Consider the following 22,898-nt stretch of genomic DNA (forward strand, 5'->3'; position numbering starts at 1 on the left):
AGCCCCCTTGATCTCCTGAGTTAACAATATAGCTTAAGAACTTGAACTAGTTATATTTGTTGTAATAATTAAAATTACTTACACATTATTAGCTTGTGATATTAATTAACAAATTAATCAATAATAAATAACTTAAATCATAATAAATACGTGATAACATAATACAAGTGCATAGGTTCATTTGGCTTCTTACTTTAACAGTCGAAAGAAAAACACTATATGCCTACTGTATAAGAGCTTTAAGATTACAAATAAAGCTAGTGAGTAGAAAAATCGAACACATACCTGCAGTGTTGACCACTACACTTACACAACTAGTTCTACATATTGTTGCGGTCATGAAACCAAAACAACGGATACAAGTATGAAAATCGAATGTTGGATTGGAAACTAAGCACCGTTGCCATCAGGAACACATGAAAAGAGAACTATAGAAGATACAATTGAAAGTAGAACTAGAAGCAAAGTGACATCTTCACCTAAACAATGTTGGTGTTTTCTTTTCAGAGAAAAAAAGCATTCTTATTTGCTTTGCTAATTGATTTCAGTATTTGAATGGCATACCAGAACAAACAAGTTTGTCTTATTGAAAGATAACCTTCTGGCCTTCAAATTTGATGGAAATTTGTTCAAACAAGCTAATGAGGTCATTAAATTGGAGATTGTTGAAAGATATGATCGACATGGTTTAGATGGTTGGATTGTAATCTCTGTGCCAACATAATTGGAGATAGAATTAGTTTGAAGTTCTCTATTGCCGAATAGGATAGCTATTGTCAGTTGGTTGTAATCTGAACAAACTCTATTATCTAAGCTGCTATAAATACAAGGGCATCTGCTACCAATCGTGGTATGCAATATTAGACTATTCAATCATGAGTTTCTATATGGAATCAAAGATTTTTTGATCTGCCAAGCGCCATGTCGACAAGTTCTTCCACAAGCATCGTTGATGGCAGCACCAGGAACCAAACACCACCAATTCCGTCCTCTTCCCACCTCATCACCATCAAGCTAACACGAGAGAACTATCTGTTGTGGCGAGCACAGTTCCCACCCTATTTTAGAAGCAATCAACTGCTCGGAATAGTAGATGGAACGATCAGGGCTTCATCGGAGCTCATCATAAAGATGATGGATAGTGGTGCCGTGCAAGAACCAAATCCAGAGTATTTGATCTGGCAACAATGAGATCAGATGATACTCGGGGCACTGCTTTCTCTTTGTCAGAAGGCATGCTAAGACAGGTATTGCTCATGAACACCTCCCACGAGTTTTGGAGCGCTTTAGAAAGAATGTTCTCTGAGGCATCATGATCTCGATCGATGCAAATACGAGTTCAGCTTGCCAATCTCAAGAAAGGAGGACTATCTTGATCGATGAAGATGCACATTGATACTCTTGCTATAATCGGCCAGCCACTTCGAGAAGAAGAATTTGTCTCATATGTTCTCTCTGGTCTAGATGAAGCATATGATTCTTTGGTTAGCTCTATGACCATTCGCACTGAGCCAGTATCGACCCATGATCTCTTTGAAAATCTGATCAGTCATGAGATGTGCATTGAGTCATGACATTCGGGCTTCAAAACTGAGGAGCACTCGACCAATTTTGCTCTAAGTAGTCGAGGTTGTGGTCATGGACAAGGAGGATATGGCCATGGCCAAGGAGGTCATCAGCAAAACCAGCAGCTGCGAGGAGTCCATCAAAACCAGAATGGTGAAAGGCCCACATACCAAATATGTGGCAAGGTTGAGCATGAAGCAGATATCAATTGTCATCATTTTGATCAGGAGTACAAAACTGCAAATGATCACACTGCAAATTCAGTTGCAACACCGAGCTATCCTATCAACACAAGCTGGTATGCATACACTAGCGCAACGAATCATCTGACAAGCAATCTAGAGAAGTTAGAGATCAAGGAAAAGTATCCTGGGAAGGATCAAGTCTTGACAACCAATGGTGCATGTATGCATATTCATCACATTGGCCAATCCACAATCCATACAAAATCTCATCTTTTACATCTAAATGATATCCTTCATCTACCTCCAGTCACCAAAAACCTATTGACGGTCCAAAAACTTGCCCATGATAACAATGTCTTGTTTGAGTTCCATCCTAACTATTTTCTTATCAAGGATCGGGACACGAAGCGAGTCATAATTAAAGCCCATTGTCGAAAAGGGTTGTATGTTCTGGATGATGCCCAAAGCTCAAGCAAATGTTTCTTTCATACCTCAAAGGTTCCTCAAGCATGGTGGCACGCTCACCTAGGTCATGCCTACCTAAAAACAATCTAGTGCACCATTAGTCGTTTTAATCTTCCTTGTCAGTTTAGTCGAAACAATAATGTTTGTGATGCATGTCAACAGGCAAAAAGTCATCAATTGCCATTCTCATTCTCAGACAATGTTGTTTCTCGCCCCCTTGAGCTAATCGTCTCTTATGTTTGGGGTCCTACCCGAACAACAATCAATGGAGAAAAATACTATGTTTCTTTTATTGATGCCTATAGTCAATTCACATGGATATATCTTCCCAAACAAAAGTCTGATGTGTTCCATGTGTTTCACCAATTTCAAAGACATGTAGAACGTCTATTAAACAAGAAAATTTGTATGGTGCAGTCGGACTAGGGTGGCAAGTACCATATGCTTCATTTTTTTCACTGATATTGGTATTGCCCATAGAGTTTCATGTCCCCATACACATTAGCAAAATGGCTCTATAGAACGCAAGCAATGAGATGTGGTTGAAACTAGCCTAGCCTTGTTAACCTACTCATCTCTTTCTCTTCGGTTTTGGGGAGATGCCTTTCCTACAGGATGCTTCATTATCAATCAACTTCCAAGCCATGTCATTAAATTCACTACCCCTCTTAAGCATCTCACTAGTGTTAAACTAGATTACAGTATTCTTAGAGCGTTTGGTTGTGCATGCTGGCCACACTTGAGACCATATAACAACCACAAACTAGACTTCAGATCAAAATAATGTGTATTTCTCGGCTATAGCAATCTCCATAAGGGGTATAAGTGCCTTCACATTCATATTGGCCGAGTTTACATCTCAAGAGATGTTATCTTTGATGAGGATGTGTTTCCCTTTGCCAATTCTATTGATCCTACAAATGTTCCTACTATTCATCATCTCAGTGAGTCACACATCCTTCTTCCCTTTATCTCATTTTTCCATGGTTCCTCTTCTCCCTTGCCTGGCCAATTTGATGAAAATGCTATTGCACCTGTTGTTGCTACTGACTATCTGCAGGTGATTTTATAGCTATTTCTCCACAACACTCTGGAGACAGTGTTTGTGGTGTTGGATCAGTGCCTACAAGAGAAGAAACTCAAACAACACCGATAGCTTCAGGCCATGAAATGAGGATTCGGTCAAAGGATAACATAAGGCAGCCCAAGAAAAGAACTTATGGCACTGCCGCTTATCTGACAATAGCAGAATCGGCAGCTTCAAAGAAGGAACCAGACAGACACTTAGAGGTACTAAAAATTCCTTGCTGGAAAAAAGCAATGGATGAAGAATATGAAGCATTACTAAAAGAATAATACCTAGAGGTTTGTTCCACCACAGAGTGGAGTTAATGTGATAGACTGCAAATGGGTATTCAGAGTCAAAAGAAAATCAAATGCGCGATTAGTTGCAAAAGGGTTTCGACAAAGGTATGAGAAGATTATGAAGATACCTTTAGCCCAGTATAAAGCCTACAACTATCAGGTTGATCTTGTCCCTGGCTGTGAAGTATGGTTGGCAACTGAGACAATTGGATATTCAAAATGCTTTCTTGCATGGTTATTTGCAAGAAATTGTGTATATGAGTCAGCTCCCTAGATATGAAAATTCAGACAAGCCTCATCATCTGTGCAAGCTGAAGAAAACTTTTTATGGCTTCAAACAAGCACCTTGTGCTTGGTACTCAAGGCTCGACACAAAATTGTAAGAAATTGGGTTTAGGCCAAGTAAAGCTGATACATCACTCTTTATCTACAAAAATAAAGGAACTATTGTGTATGTTCTTGTTATATGTAGATGATATTATCATTGCCTCATCCAGTGTTCAGAATACAATAATATTAATTGAACAACTTAGGGAGGAATTTGATGTGAAAGATTTGGGGGAACTTCACTACTTCCTTGGAATAGAAGTGAGTCAAAGAGGAGAAGGATTGGTGCTGTCTCAGCAAAAATACACAACTGAATTGTTATAAAAAGCAAACATGTTAAATTGTAAACCAGTCAATACTCCTATGTCCTCAGTAGAGAGGATTTCTAAAGAAGATGGCGCATCTCTTAATTCTGAAGAAGCAACAAGACATAGGATTATAGTAGGTGGTTTGTAGTAATTGACAATCACTCGGCCATATATCTCTTTTGCTGTCAACAAGGCGTGTCAGTTTATGCAAATGCCAACTGATGTGCATTGGAGTGTGGTAAAGGGGATTCTTCATTATTTGAAGTTCTCCCTGGATTTTGGTATTGAAATACACAAACCAGCATCTACCCGGATCAGTGCGTTTTCAGATGCAGATTGTGTTGGCTCTCTTGATGATAGACGTTCGACTAGGGGCTATGAAATCTTCTTTGGGTCTAACTTGATCTCATGGAGTTCTAGAAAGTAGAGCATTGTGTCTCGATTGAGTACAGAGTCTGAGTATAAGGTAATAGCAAATGCAACTGCAGAGGTATTTTGGTTGTAGACTTTACTGCAAGAACTGGGGTATCCATAGTTTCAATCACCGAAATTATGGTGTGATAATCTTGGAGCCACCTATTTATCTGCAGATCCGGTGTTTCATAATAGTACAAAGCATATCGAAGTTAATTTTCACTTTGTTAGAGAAAGAGTGGCAAGAAAGATGCTTCACATTGGTTTTATCTCCTCTCAAGAACAAGTTGCAGATGTGTTCACAAAACACTATCCTATCGAGCGTTTTCATTCTTACTGTATAATCTCAGTCTAGTGTCCAAGAGTTGAGATTGAGGAAGGATGTTGAAAGATATGATCAATATGGTTTAAATGGTTGGATTGTAATATTTGTGCCAACAGAATTGGAGATAGAATTAGTTTGAAGTTCTCTATTGTCGAATAGGATAACTATTGTCGGTTGGTTGTAATTTGAACAAACTTTGTAATCTGATCTGCTATAAATACAAGGGCATCTGCTAACGATCGTGGTATGCAGTATTAGCCCATTCAATCGTGAGTTTCTATAGAGATGATATAATTTGATGGAGACATTACCTAAAGTTACAATAGTAGGAAGGTCAGAGGTCTCCTCAGGCAAGTAGCACAAGATACCCTGAGTATTTGAGAAACAAAGGACTGCAAGTAGGTTTTTGCAGGTTGACTATGGTCGATTAAGGGGTTGATATGACCGACTATATGGAGGTGACTAATTAATCAACAGATGCGAGTATGTGATCGATTTGACATTCATGAGGGTTATATATGACTCTGATTCATATATGTGCGATGGTCCACCTATCCATACTGTATAATCAACCATGTTGGTAGTTTTCTATGAAATTGACTGGCAATCCAATAATGCTTCGCGGGAGGAAGACGCATCGAATAACTTTTTAGGGGAATAAAAGGGAATTTCCTTATCACATAGTGAGGGGAGCACCTACCACTAAGGCATCGTTTGGCAACACATGGACTAGTCAGGATTAGGGCCTTATTCCGCCCACGTGGAGGATCAGATCCATGCTGGGAGAAAACCATGTGGTGGACTAAAATTACATTTGGCACTAATGTGGATTGGGATGTTCCCAGTACATTCGAGGCTGGGAAAGGGAGCTCACATTCAGTTTATCACCCTCAAAGTATCACCTCGGTCTATATATGACCTTAACATTAAAAATGTAAAGTATGGGTAATGCTCATAGATAAGCAACATAATTGACTAAGAGAAAAGAGGATGTCATTACACAACAAATTTCTTCAGTATAAGTAGTTTATTGAGCATGTGTAGTCATTAGGCTCTTAGAATTATAGCTATGTAGCGAGCACCTTACAAATGAACATATCCAAAAAATCAATCAAACCTTAAAAATGATTTATTATAATGAGCCCCGATTGTAACTGGATACTATCCTCCCCCGGGGACCTCCTCCCTTCTATGGCTCTATCTGCCCCTTCCATTTCCTACTCCAAGATCTGTGCAAAATTTCTTCATTTATATTTAGTACACTTATACATTCCAAAAAATCTCAAAAATTTGGACATGTACATGATGTTAAAACATGCATCTTATAAAAATTTGGTACAAAAATATGTTCAGATGTGCATTGTAAAAAATAGAAATGTGGTACATATGTTATTTATTTTCTACACTTCATATATGTACTTATTTTTGCACCAAATTTGTATGAGATGAATGTGTTTACCAATATGTATATGTACAAATTTTTAAAGATTTTTTTAAAGTGTACAAAATATAAATGGAAGAGTGTTGCACGTATCTCGAAGTAGAGAATGGAGGGGGAGAATAGAGAGAAGGATGCCCAAGGGGGAGGACCCGAGCTTTTTCACATATTCAAAACCTATCTTTAGAGTCAACCATTACATACCATTTTGACTACTTCTTATCGTTAATAGACATAACACCATATCCATTACATTTTGACAATAGTTTACTTGCGTTGAAAGTTGGGCGTGATAGTAAACAGTCCGTACTGTACCTTTGTCATGGAACGATGAGATTGTTGGCAAGGTATGATTTTGCTTGCTCACTCCTCTTCTCCATTAGGTCTCTCCATAATTAATTATATATGGTGCTTGCCATCCACCTTCTCACCCCTCATTTGCCTTGTATGTCGATGCATGATGACGCATGCATGTCTCATTTGACGATAAGGATGGACTTTACACACAAAAATCCTAGTGAGGATAGTAGCGCATAAGAGAAGAAAGAAGAGAAAGCTTGGTTCATCTCCGCTACGTGAAAGGACAAGAAAACATTAGGTCAACCCTACAATCACACATAGAAATTAGTGTGGTCCTATTAATACGTGTTCTCCCTCCTTTGAACACTGAGAATAGAGATGAAAAACTAAGCTGTCATTGCTCATTGTGTAGCAGGAGCAACCATATAAAAGGAAGTAAATAGATTGTTGAAGAAATTAGAAATGAGTCAATGGTGGACGGGCATAGAGCCCGGTGAGCCCCGTCCTACGCAAGTTGGAGAAGCGTCGTTAAAAAAAGAAACAGTAAATGGAAATTAAGAGGGTCCCTGCCGGCAGGGGAAGAGCGCTGTCCTCCACCCTATTTAAGCCCTGCTCCGTCCGTCCCCATAGCCCCACCACCTGGCCCCACCTCGCAGCCCCAAATCCCCCTTTCCAATTCCAAATGTCTTCTCCCTCCGAGCTCGTCCTCTACAACCTCGTCCCCGCCCAAACCCTAAACCCTCCCCTCGCCGCTGCGGCGCCGGAAGCGGCTCACCGCGGTCAGGTGCGCCGCTCCGTGGGCTCGTCCTCGTCCTCCGACCGCCACGCCAAGGTCGACGGCCGCGGCCGCCGCGTCCGCATCCCGGCCATGGTCGCCGCGCGCGTATTCCAGCTCACCCGCGAGCTTGGCCACCGCACCGACGGCGAGACCATCGAGTGGCTCCTCCGCCAGGCCGAGCCCTCCATCATCGCCGCCACCGGCACGGGGGTCACGCCCGAGGAGGCGCCGTCGGCCGCCGTCCCCGTCGGCCACTCCCCCGCCGCTGGGGGCCAAGGTGGTGCCTCCGCCCCGTACGTGCCGGTCCCGTACTACACCGCGCTCCTTATGCAGCCGCCCCCCGCCGAGGAGCACCCCGTGCCCGCCGCCTCCGCCACCACCGCGGAGTAGAATAACTAATCTGGGCAGTAGAGAGTTCTAGAAGGGCGGCTACGATTTAGGGGCCTAGAGTTAGTAATTAGTCTTAGGGTTTCTTATCTGTGCTCTGTAGTCTTGGTCTCCCCCTCCTCAATAATTAATTTATTAGCATGGGTGATGCCACGAATTATGTTCCTTAGATTCAGATTCGGGTAGAGAACGGATTGAGACGATGATAACGGAAGAGGAAAAAAAAAAACAGCTTTTTGTAAGCTGTGGTTGAGTTCTCCTGAGTTATGAACAGCATCTGAGCTCTTGTGAATTGTCTAGTGCTGCTGATTTCTATGTCATGGTACTTGATGTGCGTTATATCTAGATGTTCGTTGTGTGTATATGGTTGTTGCTTTGGTATTTGGCCTGACTAGGAGCTGGATTTGGTTATGCAGCATAGGAATTTGGCATGATGCTTGCTTCATGCTTATCATGCTTTTGATGGGAGGAACAGGTTTTAGTGGAAGGTGGAAATCAATCAAACATCTTATTTCTTGCCATCCTGATGTTCATTGTTTGTTAGTGCATTTAGCTGCAGCTTTATTTGGAATGGCTTCTGTAGCCAGATCATATGTGCCACATGGTCGTAGCTTGTTGCATCCAAAAGACAAGGTCAGTATAAATGGAAAGTGCACGTTTATTCTTGTTTCGATGTCAGGTCAAATGACTGTACTTCTCTGTAAGTGGCAACTTCACATAAATCTATGTGCAATCAGTTATCAGTTGGACCAATGAATGTATGTAGCCCTCAACATGTACTCTCCAATTGCGTACTTTGGAATCTTATCAAGTACATGTACAATGGAAAAATATTATCACTTAACATTGATTTCACAATTTCTTCAGTTTGACCATGATTAGGATCAGCTCAGGTGAAGCTTGGTTCATGCATTTATACCAATGTAAAAGTGCATTCAATGTGCTCCTGAAGATCCTGTCAGTTTCTTGATGCGAAAGCTTTCGCAGCTTCACATGATTTGAGCTCATTAATACGGCTATACAGGTATGGACATGATGTTCAGTTATGTTTATTTCAGTATTAGCTTCTTGACTTGATCTTTCTAAGGTGTTAGAATGCATTATCATGATGCAGCAGCTGAAAGCGCTGTGGTCGGTTAAGCCATGTGCCTGTCTGCAATTCCATGTAGGCTAAACTTATGAACTTCTTGATTCTAGTGTGATTGTGACACTTTTGTTTCTTCCTTTTAACATGTGAACTTTCATGGATTTTTCTATTTTATCTTATTATATTGCCTTAAAGTTATAATTTTAATTAGAACTGGTATTGGTTCATTACAAAAACGAATGTATACTTGTGCAAAAATTTTATACACGTCTAGTGACGGACAGGTCTGTGTGTTAAATTTCATGTCATGGACAGAGTTGCAAGTAAACAGCATGTTTTACTGCTATATTGGTTTATTGGGAGCTTTATGTTATGCCCAGCATCTCTAAATTAGATCTGATAAAGAAAATAATCATGAAGATTCGAATCCAATTAAGGTGGTAGACTTGGCCATTAAGGTGATAGAAAAATTACAAGTGGTTATTCCACCTAACTAGCCTCCAGTCCATTTAAAGACAAGAGCTTCACCTCTGCTGCTTAGCTTATTGCATTGTGCTATTATTACTTGATATTCCTGTCAGTGCAACCTCACGATGGACATTTGATATCCTCATGCCCACCTCCTTTTGTGCCCTAAATAATGATTCTGTGAGGTTTTTGAGTTTGATGATGGCACCTGTTTTTCACAAGAGTTGCCTTTGCAGCTGCAAGACTGGCCACATCTTAAGTGGCAATATCGATACTGTTGGCACCATGGCTGTTTCTCTTGCTCCTATGTTGCTTCCATTTGCATGGCAGCTACCACTCCTTTGTTGGAAGCAGGGGCCGACCTACAGTCCGTGCTAGGGGGGCTCTAGTATGGGCTTAGCCCAAAATCACTAGGCATAGCATCCCCAGCACCACCAGCGGTCCAACCCAGTCCCTCGACCCTCACCACCTCGGCTACGCCGGCGCCCTTGAGGCCTAAGCGGCTGAGGCGTTGAGCCCTCCAAACCCTAGTCCGGTGCAGCTATTGACCTGTGCCGCCGGTGGTTAGCCCGCTGCATGGTCACCGCCCACCATGCATCCTCCTCCGTGGCCTGCCGGCGCCACCATGCCTTCCTAGTTCCGAGCTTCCCTGCTTCAACGCTTCCTGTTCCCTGCATCCGCTGCCACCGCCTCGGGAGCCCCATGTCCGACAAGGAGGAGCACTGGCACCCAGTGATGGAAATCGTGGCCAAGGAGCACAAGGTCACGATCATGGACCACAAGAAGGGTGAGGTGACGGAGCAGGTTGTCGACGATCCTATGCAGGTCCCCTCATCCCTAGGAGCATGGAGTGGTGGCACCCACATCAAATCGACCAGCTCCCTGACTCATCATGCGGTGAGCAACCAAAGTAGACAAGGGGGAAGATTTGATGTTGCCAATGATGAAATGTGAATAACTGCATTTGATCTATTGTTTGTTATAGGTGGATGGGTGGGGTTCTTTTCCTATGATACGGTTTGGTATGCTGAGGAGAAGAAGCTACTGTTCTCTGTTGCTTCCCAGGATGATAGGAACGTTCCTGACGTTCAGTTGGGGCTCTACAATGATGTTCTTGTGTTTGACAATGTCAAGAAGGTTCTTATTCTTGAAGTCAAGTTCTGATTCTCTTTCCTTGTTAGGGAATCTGCATCTATATTTGTAGATTTAATCCGTCAACTCAAAAGCTAAACGAAATTGTTAGTCGTTATAATGGAAACTCAAACACAACAGTTAACACATTACATTTCCTCTGATCACAGGCTCACAGCAACAGTGATACAAAAAACTGGAAAAGTTCAGCTGAGCCTGAAATTCTTCAGGTTTCAGCAACATCTTGTTCAGTTCAGTGCAATGTCCCGGTACCCAACTCTTGTTCAAATCCAAAAGGAGCAGGGCAATGGTTTGGCAGACTGCTTTTCCAGGCATCTGCTTGAACATCTTGCTTGCTACACCAATACATGCAGTTTTTGGGTGAGTTCTTGCTATTGTCTGTGACATCACTGTTGTAGTTCTTTCTTCTCGTTTGCAAGTGTTGTCTGGGTCTGAACATTTTGTTCCCATTACAATATGTATTCGGGATTTCAGATTTGTTCATTCAGTTACCAGTGTTTCTCTACTTGTTTTGGTTTCATTGCAACAGAATCTAGGAGGCCATCGTGGCCTGTTCCGTCAGCACATGTGCGGGCGGCTGAGCCCTCTTGTTATCGACCTGCCTCGCAACGTGGAGCCCGTCCTCAATACCGGATCACCAGGTCAGAAATTAGCACCCCCTTGCTTCATTCCTACATTATTATCTATAGCTCTTTTCCATAGATGGCACGTCTGATAATGTACGTTGAACATGGACGTACATATGTGTATCTGTAGTTTCTACCATGTGGTTGGTAGCACGTAACTTTTTATGCGGTTTGTTTTCTGCGTCACGTAGTAAGAATCTTTTTAGCAGTTTTCTACCAAATTATTTGGATGTCTAATAAAAGAACGCAAGTCTGTGTCTTTCCACGTCAAAGTTGTGACGCCTGCGCATGTTTGACGCAATCATCCTAGTCCAGAGTGGGAATTGAGCTTTTATGTGGAGGATGATGTTTGCGTATTTTGATATGTGGACATAAAACACGAACGGTGCATAACAAAAGCCGGTAAAAAGATTTTGCATTAGGAAGGATTAAGGAACATATTTCTTTCACTTAAAAGGTATGTGTAAGAGTAGCCTTCCTAATGCACAATGAGTAATTCCAGTTATGGAGATTCATTAGGCAGAAATAATACATACAAGATGGGTCTTCAAGAGATGTTTCGTCCTAAACCAATTTTATGGGCCTTGGTATGACCATGTTGTAGTAGCCTTACGGCTGAGAACAGGGGATGAGGAGTAGAGAGATAGAGATGAGAAAATAGATTGTATTGATATTCCCTGCTCATACAGACTGCCATCTCTCTCTATATATAGGGGGGAATAATCCTAATCATAGAAGGTTACTAGTCCTAAACTGACTCCAACATGTTTATTTATAACTGACCGAATCCAATACTTCTATCTATAACAAACCGACTCCAAAACTGACTCTATTTCTGACCAAACTTACTAATCTGAATTGATCTAATTCCTTTTGAGATGTCTTCTTTGATAAGTAATTCCGCACATAATATCTCCCTCTTCCTTCGAAAACAGCTCAGTCCTCGAGCTGAAAATCAGGAAATTGTTGACGAAATTTGTTCACTTTCTCCCAAGTGGCATCAGCTGGTGGTTGGCCTTCCCATTGAATCAGAACTTCCCAATGACCTCTAGCTTTGCGGCTGCTGATGACTCGAGCAGGAGTCGGTAGAACTCGGCCATCAAGAACTATTGGCAATGGAGAAACAACTTCTGGAGGTGAACCATGGAATCTCTTCAAGAGACAAACATGAAATACGTCATGAAGACGAGAAGAAGAGGGCAATTGAAGGCGATACGCAACGTCCCCAATTTTTTCTGTGACCTTGAAAGGTCTATAAAACCTTTCAGATAACTTGCTACGAGAGTGGCCAGGAATTGAATTAGCCAATCTGTGCTGAAGTTTAAGCCAAACCCAATCTCCTACGGCATATGAGACTTCTCGGTGCTTGGAGTCATAGTAAAGTTTGCCATAATCCTGAGCTTGAAGAAGGCGTTGGCGAACTTCTTGAAGAAAAATATCACGATCTAGCAAGGCTTGGTCCACTGCAGGAGCCTTGGACTGCCCTGAATCATAAGATAGAAGAGAAGATGGCTCACGACCATATACCACGTGAAAAGGAGAATCACGCAGTCCAAAATGATAGGCTGTATTATAGCAATATTCTGCCCAAGGCAACCACCAAAGCCATCGATGAGGACGATCGTTGGTAAAGCAACGAAGATACATAATGATTGTTTTGTTAGCGGCTTCGGATTGCCCATCACTTTGAAGATGAAAAGCCGAACTCATCTGTAATTTAACACCAGCACCAGTAAAAAGCTCTTTCCAAAAAATACTTGTGAAAACCGGGTCACGATCACTCACAATAGAAGATGGAATACCATGTAGCTGAACGATCTCATCAAAGAATGCCTTAGCCACTGAATTTGCAGTGTGAGGATGACCCAAGGGGATAAAGTGTGCATATTTTGAAAAGCGATCAATAACCATGAGAATAACCGATTTACCATGGATACAGAGCAATCCTTCAACAAAATCCATAGCAATATCGGACCAAATCCGATCAGGAACCGGGAGAGGTTGCAATAATCCAGTCGGCTGCAAATGTTCTGTCTTGTTGCGCTGACAAGTAATACAATTACGAACAAAAGATTGAACCAATTGAGAAGCCTTGTCAAGATGAAAATCAGCACGCAGTCTATGAAGAGTACGCTGAACACCTTCATGACTTGTGGTATGAGCCACCTCCAAGATTGTAGAAATCAGAGGAGAATCAACTGGAACAAAAATACATTGTTTAAAAAGCACCAGGCCATCCTGAATTGACCAATCAGCAGACTTGGCACCCGAAATAATGTCATATTTCAGTTGAGACAGAGCTGTCCTGATCCATTGTTGAACGCAATTCATCAAATAGAACTAGCTGTGGTGAAGAACATGCAAGTACTAAAGCTTCTTCCTAACTAGCACGTCATGATAAGGCATCTGCTACCACATTAAAATGCCCTGGTTTGAATTTCACTGAGAAATCAAAACCCATCAGTTTGCTGACCCAGCGATGTTGAGGAATTGTATCCAAACGCTGGTCCAAAAGAAATTTCAGACTGTAATGATCAGTTCGGACAATAAATGAACGACCCCATAAATATGGACGCCAAAATCGAATGGCTTGAACCATGGCAATAAGTTCTCATTCATAGGTTGCAAGCCCACTGTGTCGCGGCGCTAAAGGATGACTATAAAAAGTCACCGCACCACAACCTTGATGCAACACTGCTCCTAATCTAAGTCCCTGAAGCGTCACACTCAACAATAAAGGGTTTGGAGAAATCCGCCAACTGAAGAATAGGGGCAGTGGACAGGGTTATTTTGAGAGCAATAAAAGCTTGAGTTGCCTCGTTGGACCAATGAAAAGCCTCTTTTTTAAGAGTTTGGTAAGAGGAGCCGCCAAAGTCCCATAATTCTTGATGAACTTTCGATAATAACCAGTTAATCCCAAAAAACTACGAACTTTCTAACAGATTTAGGGATGGGCCAATCCGCTACTGCAGAAACTTTATGTTGATCCATTGCAACACCCTCAGCACTAATGATATGACCAAGGTAAGCCATTGAAGGAACACCAAAGAAACACTTGGATTGTTTCAGAAACAATTGGTGCTGTCTAAGTGTTTCAAAAATGAGCCGAACATGATGAAGATGCTCTGACCAAGATGCACTGTATATCAAGATGTCATCAAAGAAAACAAGGACAAATTTACGAAGAAAAGGGGCCAACACCTCATTCATGAGTGATTGAAAAGTTGAGGGCGCATTGGTTAATCCAAACGGCATCACCAAAAATTCAAAAAGACCCTGATGAGTCTAGAAGGTCGTTTTGTGAATGTCATCGGGATACATGAGGACCTGTTGATAGCCCGAACGTAGATCAAGTTTTGTAAAAAATTTGGTGCCACAAAGTTCATCCAATAATTCTTCAACCACTGGAATGGGAAATTTGTCTTTAATTGTAGCAGCGTTGAGAGCTTGGTAATCAATACAAAAACGCCAAGTACCATCACGCTTGCGGACCAATAAGACCGGCGAAGAGAAAGCCAAGGTCCTGCGGCGAATAAGGCCCTGTTCCAGCATGGTTGCGCACTGTGTCTCAATTTCATCCTTTTGCAACTGAGGGTAACAATAGGGCCGAACAGCCACAGCATTGATCCCAGCCTTGAGATGAATCTGGTGATCGTGACGTCTGGTGGGCGGAAGACATGTTGGCTCAGCAAATAAAGCTTTATATTCTCCTAATAAAAAACCCAAATCTGCATCAGTGGTCCTAATCGCATGGAGAGCAGCCTCTCTAGGCTGAACACCCTTCCCCATCACGTGGCGTCCGTGTAGGTTAAAGGACATGGTAAGAGCAAAAAAATCCCAAAGAATCGGCCCTAAAGTGCGCAACCATTGAGTGCCCAAAATAATATCAAAGCCACTGAGCCGAATGGAATAACAATCTATGTGGAGGAGAGTTTGATTCATAAAAATCGAAAGATCGCGGCAGAGGCTATTGCAAGAAAGGCGGTCTCCATTAGCCACGGTAACCCTCAGATTAGTACGGACTGGTTCAGCCACAATGGTGAGTTGTCCTAGCACATCAGCATTGATAAAATTATGGGTTGAACCTGAATCAATAAGTGCAAGCAAAAGGAGATCACCCACCCGAACTTGGAGATGCATAGTACGCCCTGTGTTGTGACCAGAAATAGCATGTAAGGAGATGAGAGGCTCTGAATAGTCAGCATGCTCTGGACTCGCATCAAGGGCATCACTGTCGGAGTCATCATATTCGATATAAAAAAGTTGTGCACAACGGTGGCCTCGAACGAATTTTTTGTCACAGTTGAAGCACAATCGTTGCTGTCGACGTTCTACCATCTCAGCTGGAGTTAGCCGTCGAACAGGGCGGCCTATGCCGGATGCTATAGAAGTTGAGCCACCCCCAACAGTTGTAGAGGAGCTTGTAGGAGCAGAAGGATTTCCTCGAGATGGCCGGCTCCCTGTACTTGCACGGTGTGCATTGAGATGTTGTGCCTTGAGCTCATAAGCACGGGCTAAGCTCATTGCCTCCTCCAAGTCCTTTGGATGTTGTAATTCAACATCAATGCGAAGATCCCCACGAAGGCCTAAAGTAAACATCTGTTATTGTTGTATTTCAGTTAAAGGATCTGCACGACGTAGTAAGGCCAAAAAATTGCCTTGATAATCCTCCATTGAAGATGTTTGAACCGTCGCTTTAATTCACCCAAAGGATTGTATCGAATTGGAGGACCAAAACGAAGATTGCACATCTCCTTGAAGTTTGTCCAGGATGGCATGCCCCTGTTGCGTTCAACATGAAAGTACCACTGTTGGGTGACTCCAGTCATGTGAAAACTTGCCAACCAAGTTTTATCGGTCTCATCCGTGTGTTGTTCGCGAAAAAATTGATCACATCTATTTAACCATGGTAATGGGTCCTCTTTACCATAATATGTCGGAAATTCCAACTTATAATAACGAGGAATCTCTCCTTTGGAAGTGCTATGTCTTGAAATTTTTTGATCTCTAGATTCGTCTCCTTCAGCAGCCGAAGAAAACTGAGGGATGAACCCTGTTGGGGCTACCAACAGACCCTTGCTACCTAGCTGCGGTGGTGTAGAGCTAGCAGGAGAAGCTTCAATGAATTGTTTGCCACCTTTGCTCTTCTCCAAAGAAGTCACACGAGCCTCCAAGGAACTAATGGACATATTGATCTGGGTGAATTCAGATGCCAATCTGGCTAAAAATTCTTCCATGCGTTGATCTTGCTTCTTGTCCTGCTCCTCCAGCAACTCCTTGATTGCTTCTTTGTCCATGCATGGAGAGGATCAACAAAGTCTCTGATACCAGATGTAATAGCCTTACGGCTGAGAACATGGGATGAGGAGTAGAGAGATAGAGATGAGAAAATAGGTTGTATTGATATTCCCTGCTCATACAGACTGCCATCTCTCTCTATATAGGGGGGGGGGGGGGGATAATCCTAATCATAGGAGGTTACAACTCCTAGTCCTAAACTGACTCCAACATATTTATTTATAACTAATCGAATCCAATACTTCTATCTCTAACAAACCGACTCTAAAACTGACTCTATTTCTGACCGAACTTACTAATCCGAATTGATCTAATTCCTTTTGAGACGTCTCCTTTGATAAGTAATTTCGCACATAACACATGTCTGCTAACTAGCCAAGTTGGCGTGGTTTTGGTTCAACACCCAATAGCCTTTTATCTAACAATATCGCTCTATTTATCAACTGATGTAGTGAAATGAAAGTGTTTTGAGTTAATTACACCTTTTTTTAGAAGAATCATCTGCATTATGTCAATAATTACACAGACAACCATGTGAGTACTTAACTTTTACATTGGAGATACTAGATGAACAATATGTTTTTTTTACCGACGAATTAGATGATGAACAATATGTTATGTAACACCCCAGGTACCCTGTACCTAGAGTGCTACCCCATTTCATCATAATCCTACTATGTATGCAAATTCTAGTAAATTTCGACAAAATTTTCCTTGTAAATACGGCTTCTTGGATAAGCAAATCACATAATAATCTCAACCACATCATATAAGCATCAAGTAAACATCACAGCCCAACCCAAATAAACGACCACCCTAACCCTGGTACCCTCTCAACCTTACAAGAATTTAACAGAGTGAAACTAGTAATAGAGTTCTACTTGTTTAATATGAATGACTAAATAATGTATGGGTGTGTATCTGTGTTCAATTCAATGGTGCTACTCCCATCCTATGTGTTCTACGATCATTTGATACTTAAAAACCAAATAAAATATAAATGTGAGTAAAAACACGTAGCAAACACAATATGGAACTAAAAGAACATAATTACCAAAGTTAATGAAGAATAAAAAATTACGGATTTTCCTTCTTGAAAACAATGAGCAAATAGTAGTTTTCGTTTGAAATGGAGAATATTTGAATACATCATTAGCATTTACTAGTAATATCGAGCAAGTGGGGCCAGCGCTTAGAGGAACATGAATATAAAAACCAGAGTCACCCTCTGGAACCGGATTTCTCCATATCTTTCAAACCAGAGTAGCGAAAGATATGTAGATCGCACTGCCCCAGAATTAATGGCACCGCATCCTAAATAACCCATAAACAAGTCTCAAAACCATACCGATATAACATCCTGCCGTACTATGAAATCAGAATCGCTCCTACGCACGCCTCTGAAATCATAAACCCAAATTTACCAAATAACCCAATTTTTGTCCCGACAATTAAATGGCCATAATTCTCAGTATGGGAAACCAAATTCAAAGTGTGATAAATGTTACATAACCTACAAGGAATTTCCTACCAAACGCTAGTTATCAACATTCTAATATTACGCCATTTAATCCCACGTTTAAACGTCCCGAAACATGTACTGTTGAAATCTGGACAACAGACTATAACACTTAACTGCACAAATTACAACATCGTGGAGTTCTGTGAGAAAATATCTACATGATCCGTTTTAGCAACCATAATTAATTGGGTCATATAATTCTCACAATTAACATGATACGCCCGCTGCTGTCAGAGTTAACAGAATTCAGGCATCGATGATCATGAGGCCATAATTCGTAACCCATGAATCCAAATTCGATTTTCTAATAGTGTACATAAAGCGTATGCCATAACCTACAAGTTTTCCAGCAGCTACTGCTCATAGAACGGTATACAGAGCCCTAAAAAACAGAAACGCAAGCATAAGACTTGTTTCCCCAAAAGTTTATCAAATCGCATAGCACCTATGTTTGTTCATGCTAACCATGAACTATACCATATGGCCAAACCACAGCCCTGGGATGGTTCTACAGCGTCAGAATAAGGCCTTAGGATAGTTACCTACCGGCAACTGATGGAGGGACATGCTGCACTCAAAGATCATGTGTCTCCTGCCTCGCCCTGTCCATGATCTCTTTCGCTTGCACCGAATCGTTCCTCGACAACACCTGATGTGGTGTCGAGTGTGACCCCTCTCTGGTAGCGAGACCATCAGCGGCAGCCGCAACCTCAAATCAAGACATCAAAGGAAAAACAGGACAGCGGCGGCGGCCGTGGCTCCAAGCAAATCTAGCTACGGCTCCGACGACGAACTCGATGGCGGCGAAACATGGTGGCGGTGGTGCATTGGCTGAAAGAGAGCAGCAGCACTGCTGCGTGGTTCTGTGTTCTCACGAGGAAGAAAAGATACAAAGGAGAGAGGTGACGGCTTGGATCAATTTGAGGAGCTTCTGGAACAGGGTTGCAGGTGGCGGTGGATACGGTTTTGCGAAGGGATCCTCTGACTTTACTTTTTTTTTTAACCGTTCGATCTTAGGTGAAGGGATGATATAATACACCCATGAACAGTGTCATCACTACAGTGTTCGCCTGCAAATCACTAGCACCACTCACACTTTTCTGACTTCACACTGGATCATGTTGTTTTGGCCATGAAGGAGCGTAGCACATGCCACAGGGTGAGGTGGTGTGAGGGAAAAGAAGGGGATTGGATGGGTGGTGCTCGGGGTTTGGTGCTTGCCGATTTCGGAAGGGAAGAGAGATGATAGGAGGTGGTGGCGCTGCTGAATTGGAAGTGGCGATCGGGCTGCTTGCTTGCTGCTCTGGTCCTGCAAGAAGAAGAGCGGGAGAAGGAAGAACAGAGAGATGTTGTGTTGGTTCGTGATGAACAAAGAACAGACAGGCAAAAGAGATGGTGGCAGCAGCTGGGTAGGAATTGGGCAGGGAGCCTACGCCAGGAGCTAGGGAACCTCGCCCTCTCTTATATATATATATATATATATATATTATTTTTCTTAATTATGATCTAACGGTCTATATTTAATGGCTCCTACAGACTCATTTGATGTTCAAACAGAATGTTTGAATATTAGGCTCGTCTCAATAAGATCTACGTAATCATAGTCTCTGATTATTCATCATAACTAAGGTTTATAAAGTTGATTTTCGCCCACTCCGTAATGCAGTTAACATTTTATTTTTATAATATTCACATGTTATTTCCATCATATTAGGGGTATTACATGTTACATGGGCTTTACATCTGATTGGCGTGGTTTTGGCTTAGATGAACAATATGTTACCATCAAACTTGTAATCTGATTCAAAATTGGTCAGCAAACTCAATATTTAGTTATCTTAGTCATCGGAAAATTGCCCAAGTGGCACAAGTGACGTCACTGTGCAGCTTCGCCGCTTACGTGGCCTTGTAGGACTTCTTTCGTTTGTGATTACATGTATCGTGTGGCTAACCGGAATCCCCTTGTGCAGCGCAGCAGTGTAAAAAGCAGTAGAGGAAAATATCAAAGGAGAGGATCATGCTTGCGGCTGCTGGAGTTTCCTAGCAACAACCAGGTGCAGGTCAAACGCCACGTGTTGACCTTATCCGAGATTGCCTGACCTGTATGTATCCATGCTTCAGTGAAACCACTCCAGACAGCACCTCATCATCAACCGTGTCCGTTGACTTGACTGATAGCGATGATATTTTGGACCTTCCTGCTCCCTCTCCGACGATGCGTGATGCCAAATTTCCGAAAAGGAAACTTTATGAACCCTAGAAAAGTGTTCTTGTTGCCCACAGATATAGACACTATTATTATTATGATCGAGCTCAAAATTCAATCCCTTTGCGCGTAAATTATATATAATACCTGCTTAGGAACAACCAGCACGTGGCTCTTTGGTCCATATGGTCTCCGTTTAAACCTTCAAAGATTGGGTCCTGTCACCACTTATAATAATGTCGAGACTGGGTCCTCAACGTGATAGATCTAATCTTGGCTCCGTGCTCACATGCATGCCTGCAGATTAGTCTATCGAAATAAGTATGATTTCAAATCATATAGGAAACATCTTCTATACTTTCGGTATACATACTCCATCTTTAATGAGTGTTTAGAGATAAATATATATATATCTTAAAAAGCAGTATATAATTTTTATAAAAATATATATTACTTATAAAAAAGTATATATACATTATAAAATATTATATATATATATCATATATATCTCTGAAAATATTATATACTTCGGTTATAACATGATCAACTATGGATCAAACTAAAAGTATGTACTTCTAAGATACATATTAGTTTTCCCACATGCGACTTTTTAAGATGTGTATACTTTTGTTATAACTGAAATGATTCGGATGTAGCAGCATATTCCCTAAGAAATGATCCAGATGTAGCAGCATATTCCTAAAAAACGATCTAGTGGCATAGGCGCATAGCTATTAAAAAGCCATGATATCCATCTAATACAAATGTGGGCGGCATAACTTTTATGACATAGGATAAATTTTCCACATGTCATTTGACCCTTAGTTTCAACTAGGATAGGGGTAATAGCTTAGGAGTTTTATTTTATATTTAGTTCAAGTTTTAACCAAGTCCTAACGATTTGAATCTCATTGCACCCCGTTCAAGCGCAGATTAGTCATGAAAATTCGTAGCCATATATGAGAGCTCTTTGTTGAAAGGGGGCGTTTAGGGTGTGGGCTGCGCGCTGCTAGTACCCCTCATTTATTCCTTCTAATAAAAAATCGGCAGTGCTCCTGCCATCCTGAAAAAAAATTTAGATGAGTTGATGCAGTATGAATTTTGACCAAAAAGATCAGAAAACTTTGAATAATTTGTCAGGTCAAAAGCTGGGTTATCTTTACAGATTTTGCGGCACATGCAGCGCCTTGCCATGCTGAGTCCACAAACACAGTTGCTAGGAAGGTCCCTGTATGAACCTGACAGTCGACCGCACAGAACATAAGTTGCCAAATTGCCCCTGAATATAATTGCTTTTTTTTTTGTCCTAACGTGTTGAAAAGGACTAAACATTGTTGGGGATAACACCCAGAAAAATTCAGCAAATCAGACTTGTGTCACGCGGATTGATCCTCAGAAGGTCGCCAAATGACGCTACCCCGTGGTGAATCCTCGTAGTCGGTAATCGCGACTAGTTCATTTGTTTGCATTTTTTTAATGATTAGTTTCAAAGTAGATTTTTTTTGCAGATACTTGATACTTCTTGAACGAGGAGAGGTACAGTATGTATCATCTGATATTTGTAGGACGCAGGGGCGTTCAAATTAAAGAAAGTGTACAACTATGCGGTGAATGTTAAATACATGTAGGACGATGCAATACTCTATGTATGTACAGTCTTCTTGGTTTTGTCGGAATTTTCTTTCATTTCGATTTGGTGTTATAACCATAATGATTTCAGAGTTTTCATAAATAGTTCGCCTTCTCTCTCTGCGACAATAGTTCCCGTAACACAATGCTCTTGCAGAGTGCTTCGTGCTCCGCCGTAATGAAACCCACATGACGTATAGTAAAAGCAAATTCCAAAATTCACATCAGCAATGGAGTTGATGAAGGCCATATGCTCCTTCATTTGGAGTTCAGCGGCGTGCCTTCCAAAAAAGCTGCCACCCATGTGGTAGAATCGTACCCTCAAAGGCTTGCTGCTTGACTTTGACAATTGGTCGATGGAGGTGGACGCGATGCCCCTGCATCCAAAAACATCCACCGAACGAGCTTTGAGAAAGGAAATGACAAGTAGAACCAATGGTTATGCCCCATTTAGATCGCATAACCCCGGAAGAGAAATCGTATCGGAACCTGACATTTTTTGTGACATGTGATCCCTAGTCTCGTTGGTATAACTTATTTTGTGATCTGGACGTGAAACTCAGTTCCATGAGCTTCTTGATTCACGTCGTGCATAAGTTTTAGGTAAATTTCATAGACTATAACTATTTTGATATGTTTTACAAAACTACATCTACTTCGACACGAAATACCGTATAATAACTTTCTTGTAGCTACCTAGAGTCAAAATAGTTGTGGTTTCATAAGAAAGTTATAGTTATATGATACTATTATCAAAATAGTTATAATTATGTAGTAAAATAGTTACAATCATATGAGTGTTAGATTATGATAGTTTTAGTTCTATAAAAGAAGATTACAAAGTTGAAAATTGGGGATGCTAAGACGCTCCAATCCTCCGACTAGGCCGTCACCCATAGATCTGGGTAAAACACTCTTTGACCATCCTCTCCAAATGCTGACACACCGCTGTAACCATATTCCGTAAATCCGGCTTCTGTAATATAGCCCAGGTATGGAGTCAGTGAGTTTAAAGGTAGATAACCTACAAAGGAGATGAACTATTTCTTTTA

At 41.5% G+C, this 22,898-nt stretch overlaps 1 protein-coding gene and 1 pseudogene across 1 annotated transcript; both read left to right on the forward strand.

Moving 5' to 3' along the window:
- The first annotated feature begins 7,332 nt into the window (after window positions 1–7,332).
- Window positions 7,333–8,205, forward strand: LOC133888534 (transcription factor PCF1-like). Its single transcript, XM_062328811.1, has one exon. The coding sequence runs from the start codon at window positions 7,376–7,378 to the stop codon at window positions 7,859–7,861; it is 486 nt and encodes a 161-aa protein (XP_062184795.1). The 5' UTR covers window positions 7,333–7,375; the 3' UTR covers window positions 7,862–8,205.
- Window positions 8,206–8,359: 154 nt separating this feature from the next.
- Window positions 8,360–20,313, forward strand: LOC133888533 (uncharacterized; annotated as a pseudogene).
- The last annotated feature ends 2,585 nt before the right edge of the window (window positions 20,314–22,898 follow it).

Source organism: Phragmites australis, chromosome 13 (genome assembly GCF_958298935.1).
Source record: "Phragmites australis chromosome 13, lpPhrAust1.1, whole genome shotgun sequence".
Classification (NCBI taxonomy): Eukaryota; Viridiplantae; Streptophyta; class Magnoliopsida; order Poales; family Poaceae; genus Phragmites; species Phragmites australis.